General features: G+C 38.5%; 2 protein-coding genes across 2 annotated transcripts in view; one reads left to right on the top strand and one right to left on the bottom strand.

Moving 5' to 3' along the window:
- RUNDC3B (RUN domain containing 3B) overlaps window positions 1-1,760 on the top strand; it is a 54,175-nt gene extending 52,415 nt beyond the window's left edge. The window contains exon 14 of the mRNA XM_010001580.1: window positions 1,305-1,760. Within this exon, the coding sequence (XP_009999882.1) occupies window positions 1,305-1,450 (146 nt within the window). The 3' untranslated portion in view covers window positions 1,451-1,760. The remainder of the gene's footprint in view (window positions 1-1,304) is intronic.
- Window positions 1,761-5,437: 3,677 nt separating this feature from the next.
- The window catches only part of SLC25A40 (solute carrier family 25, member 40), a 16,314-nt gene continuing 15,388 nt past the window's right edge, over window positions 5,438-6,363 (bottom strand). Inside the window, exon 10 of the mRNA XM_010001555.1 lies at window positions 5,438-5,544. Coding sequence (XP_009999857.1) covers window positions 5,438-5,544 — 107 coding nt within the window. The remainder of the gene's footprint in view (window positions 5,545-6,363) is intronic.

Here is a 6,363-nt window from a genome sequence, read left to right on the forward strand (position 1 = left end):
TGACATATGATCTTGCTGTTAAAATATCTGTAGTCTCTCATGGCAGTTTTAAATAAAAGATTAGAAGTTGTAAACTTTCACATTAATATTAAGACAACTTACACAGCCGGATTTTTTAGCTTCCCCCTGTTTGGAATCAAGAACTGTGTTACACTGCTCTCTGTATTTCACATTCTCAAATTGAACATGTTCTTTAAAGAGTAGTTTTTATGGCAATAAAGATTTTTCTAAATGTGTAGACTTCAAAAGAGCTAATCTAGTTCCTTCTTTAGGGATAGCTATGCAGTCACTTGAAAATAGCTCAGTAGAGGTGAGACATAGAGTCTACTGGAAATTGCTAATAAGAACCACAAATGATGCAAGAGAACTACACCTCACTTATATTTTTTCATCATGAATTGTTTGGCAGGGCACAGTCAGTTTTTTCTTGCATCCTTCTCATGAGAAAAAACTTTTATGTCAGGAACAGGAGACAGAATAAAGAAATGCTGTTTTCTAGATGTGATTTAAAACAAAAATTCTGCTAGACTGTCTTGTCAATAAAATCTTGTACCTGTGACCTTTTTAAGTTGATCTCAATCTTTAGTGTAAAGTGACCTTTCTATTCTTCAGGTGAGCCAGGAAGATGACATAGGGAGATGCTGGTAGATAGAATTCTTTATAGTGTAATTTGTTAGCACACTTGACACAAAATAACTGGAATAGATATTCTGAGAAGGAAAGACGTAAGATAAATAGAAAAATGGTCCAGTGCAGTCTTAAGCCTATATGTATGTTTGGTGTGAACTGTCAAGTGTGTTTGGATGACATTCTTGCACTGTAGGGCTTTTTCCAGTGATCAGAGCCTAATGTACTTCTAAGGATTAAAAAACCAGTATGTGCTTATTTTTAAATAAAGATATTCTGATTCCAGTTAGTTCTACTCCTTTCAGAGGGATTAAAATTTACATCTCTGGTGCTGATGTTTTATTAGTAACATCACTTCCATTTATACGTAAATGTACTTGAGTAAAAGCAGTGCTTGAATTAACTACCCTGTGTAGTGAGTGGAGCCTCCGTGTCTCCCTCTGTAGGAGACTGACTGCACCCCAGCCCGTGATGCATGGTTAGGAGTGTCTGGACAGGGCATGTATGGCATAAATGACATGACTTCCTCATAGTATGTATAAAGTATATGTGTGTTGAAGCAGCAAGATGCAATTCATAATAGTGTAGGTGAAACAGATTTTCTATTCCCTTGTTTTTTTTGTGGTCAGATGATCTTGTGCTGTAAAAATGATGAGCCTAATTCTTATTCTTAACAGGGAAGGAAGACACGCCATCGTTGCTTGGTCTTTGTGGCTCCCTTACTTCAGTAGCAAGCTACAAATCTCTCACAAGTTTGAAATCAAGTGAATGTCTTGCAAGTCCCACGACAGAGATGACAAGTCCAGGCTTAACACCATCTTGAGAAAGACACAAGAAGGAAGAACTTGGTGTTATATGCACTTGGTTTGTTTTGCATAAAGTGACTTTCACTGAAGACTGCTAGTTCTAAGTTCAAAATAGCTGATTTATTTTTTCTTTACATGGTTACCTGTTTAATTCACAAGTTCTGTCAGTTTTCCTTCAAACCTCTTTTTACCCAGAGGACTTCTCAGATTTCATATTTTATTCTTGAATTATTTAAAGCTCTTGATCAGGTACAGGATATATAATCTTATGCTTATGGCTGATTTTTAGTATGAAACAATTGGAAATCAGTCCCCTACTTAACTGCCATGACCTTTGTTTCTCCTTGCAATGGTCTGGCCCTACTCTAGCCATGGTGCTTCTCTGCAGTGCTTTAAAGATCTATCAACTCTTGCAGAACAGAATCCTTAATGCCAGTCTTTGTAGGCAAATAAATCCAGCTTTTCATCAGTGTATGTTGCATAGGACCTCAAATAGCATATTTAAGCTCTAACAGCTCTTCTCGAGTTACTCACTGTTATATTTTGCATTCCTGTTAGTATCATGGCACTTAGGAGATGTCTGGATCTCACTGAAGAATCACACTGAAACACTCTTACCAGTTCTTGAACTTGCATGTGAATAACAAATGGAAGTTGATTGTCTAAATCAAGCATACTTAGCAATTTGCAAATGTTGAGGAAACTCACTGAATGCTTTTGAGTGACCTGAATTACACATAATCAAACATTATACAAGAAATTTCTTTGTTTATTGGCCCTGCTGGAAAGATGGGGACTAAGGATGGTGGGGCTAGCACTTTGGGAAGCCTGGATTGTGTTCATTGGCAAGATCTGAGGAGAGTGAAAAAAGGGAAACAATGTAATAATAGTATTCTGATGTTAAAGATTTTTCTCATTCCTGTAGTAGTGCAATAGGTGTTTTTCTTGATTAGGTAATACAGCAGAACTTAAGTCAGTTTTCTCAAATTACTTGCCATTGATTTAAATTACTGATAGGGGAAAATAAACAAACCAGGAGACATTTTTTTAAATGAAACTAACTTTCCAGATTACCCTATAGTTTCAAAGTTTGCAACTAAATTTTTGAATTTCAAACTATGTTCTTAATTCTTTGTAAGATACAATGAATCCTTTATCTATGAATTTTGCTAATCCAAAGTATTGCTTGTCAGCATGATTAGTAACTTTTTAAACAAAACTTCATTGCATGTAAGTCTGTTGTATTTATAAGTGCTAGGGAAAATGCTTTTTTGTGCCAAAGAAGTTTCATAAACTGTTTACATGAGTAGCTGCAATACAAGACAGATTTTTAATTATTGCTTACTCTTAGATGTTTACAGTATGTCATTACACTCTGTACAGTACAGTTGACTTGCCTCTTGTAATGGTACCTTGGCACTACTACTGTGATCTGGCCATCATTGGGTGTGCTTGAAAGAAATAGGATTCATTCTGACCTGTACTAAAAACTACAAGAAATGTTTAGCCTTTTTAAGTATGAGGCTACACATCTCTGGAACTCAAGGCACTGTTGGATTTAGCTGGAGGAGGTTCAAGGTACATCTCCTCACCTAGTCCATCTCCTCACCTAGTACACAGTGCTGGAGGTTACTGCATTAACCATGGCAGAGTAAACAACTACTGATGCCATTTTAATGCAGATTTTTAAAGCAGTTTAGCAAAATCCACCAGACCTTGTCTTTCAAGCCCTCATGTACCCAACCATTTGATTTCTCTGTAATAAACTGTGACCGTTACATCCTTTCATACAATGTCAGAATGTCCATTACCTCATGTAACTGTTTTGGGTTTTTTGTTCTGGTTTGTTTGCTGTTTTTTTGTTACTGCATTAAGCACCTGTTCTCTCATGGCAGTTGAGTAACATTATTAAATAGTAGTTTGTAAACTAGAGATGCATTTTTACTACAAATACAGTGAAGGACTCTGGATGCCACAAGTTACCATTCTACATCAAGATACAGTAATTTAATTGGTCTTGTTTGCTTCTCCCACTTCTGCTACATCAGTGTTTTGGAGGAGGCTGTAGCAATGATCTGCAGTCATGTTTGCTGATGGCTCTTTTCTTGGAGCTACTGGTGTGAAATTCACTTGTCATTTAACTGACGTCTCTTACATAGTCTGACACCACTGTGAGTTTCTGGGTGTCGTTTTCTGCATGGGAAATCAGTTACATGTGTCTTCCTCAGTTCTAAACATTAATCATTTAAAAAAAAAAAAAAAAGAAGAAAAAATGCCAAAACTGTGTGTTTTGTTGCCTTGATGTTCCATAAATGTTGCATGTAAATTAAACATTTTGTATCATCACTAATTACTAGTTTTTGTCTTTGTTTAATCATACGAGATAAAATAAGACCATTTGGCAAATGACAGTATTACTGAGCTTACAGCAAATTATTTGATTGCAAAACAGGGAGACTTTGTTTTTGTTGCTGAACTTCATTCCATGTGGTCCAAAATCTGCTGTTACTACTTTCTTTGTCTTGGGCCTTATTCTGAGGTTGCAGTGTAAAATTACTTTGAAAATCACAGTGAGAGGGAGAACACTGTTGTACCTCCTATGGGTAGCCCCTCTTGCCAGCACTGTAAGCTGGTCCGTTTGTAGCTAATGACTTTACAATTAGAGCATTTTTCATTGGGTCATGAATTTTAACCAAGGCCAAACACATGCTGGGATACTTTCTTCATAGCAGAATAGAACTTTAGTCCATTTCTTGGGTAAAGCACACCCAAACTTTGTGTCTTAATGACACCATGCTGAGACGTAATTCTGAGTTCCTTTTGTACCAACACACCCCCCTTGTTACAATATGCAAAAAATGAAATTTGACCACTTCATTGAGAGTGCATGAAAGAAGGGATGTAGTGAGGGTAGTTAAAAGTGCCTATGGGCAGAGAAGATGCTGCCACTCCTCATCTCATGTGTGAGCAGCAGCACACTGTGGCAGACGATGGCTGCATCTGTAGCAGTGAACTTAAAAGTGCTCTTCCCTTCAGGCTGATATGTGGCTGATTCAAACTGGCAAGGAACCACCTGTGCTTACGCAGCAAACCTGGCCTTCCAAATCAGGTGATCCCATACAGAGAGTGTATGGGGAAGGCTCCCTGGCAGGGAGTCTGGCCCTGCCTTGGAGCTCTGTGACAGTGACAGTTTGCCCCTCTCACAAACATGCAAGGGCATGTTCTCCACGCTACCTGTACAGGCCATTTTCTTCGGTGCCCAGGTGTGCTTTAATTTTTTGAAGCATTACCTTAAAGGTGCCTCAGACCTAGCAACGTGTTGCCCATGCTCTCTCGGGTTCTACTGAGCACAATGTACTTTTCCCAGTTTGACCTAAAGCATTTTTCATTCTAAACAAACTTGAGAAGTCAAAGACTACTTTGTAATATGCACTTAGACAAAATACAGGGCTGCAAATAAGACACAAGCACAGATTTAAACATGTATTAAGCAAGAATAAATGTTTATTGAATTCATTATCTATCAACCTCCTTATGGAGCAATAATCATATACAATTGGAAGCCCAAAGCATTTTCTAAACATTTTAAATACCCAACAAAAATCTTTAGTCAGACTGAGAACTAACCCAGTGGCAGGGGTTATTCTTCATGGCTCTGTCCAGCCTAAATTTTTTTTCCCTTTTCATCATTATGAAAAACAGAGCACCTTTTTTTTTTTTTTCTTCTCCTTTCTTTCCTTTATTCTCTCTAGCTGCAAGAGCAGTCATAAAATCTTCAATGATAGTTTAAGGGTAATGTGCATTTTTCTTAGTCTTAAGAAAATAGAAAAACTGGATTTGTCCTTTGTAAAATAGATAAAAATAAAGTTGCATTGAGTTACCAAATGTAATGGCAGGAATTCACTGGCGATTCTAGAAAATACCTTGACATATTCAAATTTGGCACAATTTATGTCACCATGTATTTTGACTTCCCACAACTGGATGAAGGAGAATTAAGGATGTCAGTTCCTTTTTTCATTTAAATGAGAAAAGAAAGACTTTCCATATTCATATGTGCTGATCATTATGGCACAAGCAGGAGCAACTTTAAACAGCCGTGGAACCATACCTGCCCAGAAGAGAAAGGAAAGTATTCACTATTGTTTGTTTTCAGACTGAAGTGCTGTAGTACCATTTAGTGGTTACAATGTATTGATCCCACAGTGTAGAACTAGGATTCTACCTGTACACCTTCCTCAAAATATTGAAATTGCTGGCTGTAGGTGTTACCCCTGTAACGGCCTGTGCCACTCTGTGTGGCCTGCCTGCCTCAAGCCCATTGTGTCTGTGCCCTCTCTGTCCCTCCATGGAGGTTGAGCACCTTGACCTGCAGGACTACTAAGCTCCAGTAAGAAAGAGGTGGCCCTGGGGCCAGACTGTGTACCCTCTCCTAAGTGTCACTGCAAACTTGCTGCTTATGTCAGACAGCGAGAGGCTTGTAACCCTCTCAGGTGGGAAAGTAGATTCAGGAGGCCTTGAATCCTGAAGTGGATGAAAGTCAGGGAGGAAAGGGCTGCAGTACCCTCTGCTGGGCTGTACCCCCTGCTGCGTGTATCAGCCTTTCAAGCTAAGTGTGAAGTAAAACAGCCCAATTTCTGTGCCACTGCCTCCCAAGAACCTACAGAACCTTTACTAAAATGGAAGGGTCCTGCTTCCATGTGTAACAATAGAATTCAGGCATTAAATGTCTCCCATTACAAGTAAATGTGATAATGTCAGTGGAGTTTAGAAAGTGATTCAGCTTAGCTAGAGGTAGGAAAATAAGGCTGAATCCACTTGTCAACACACAGCCATCTACTTCCACTTTAAGTGCAAAGATGCCTGCATGGAGCTAGTGCAAATGACATACGGCTTATGGAAAACTTGTGTCCCTTTGGAACTTCAGCAG

The sequence above is a fragment of the Chaetura pelagica genome, unplaced genomic scaffold (assembly GCF_000747805.2).
Source record: "Chaetura pelagica isolate M959 unplaced genomic scaffold, ChaPel_1.0 scaffold127, whole genome shotgun sequence".
Lineage (NCBI taxonomy): Eukaryota > Metazoa > Chordata > Aves > Apodiformes > Apodidae > Chaetura > Chaetura pelagica.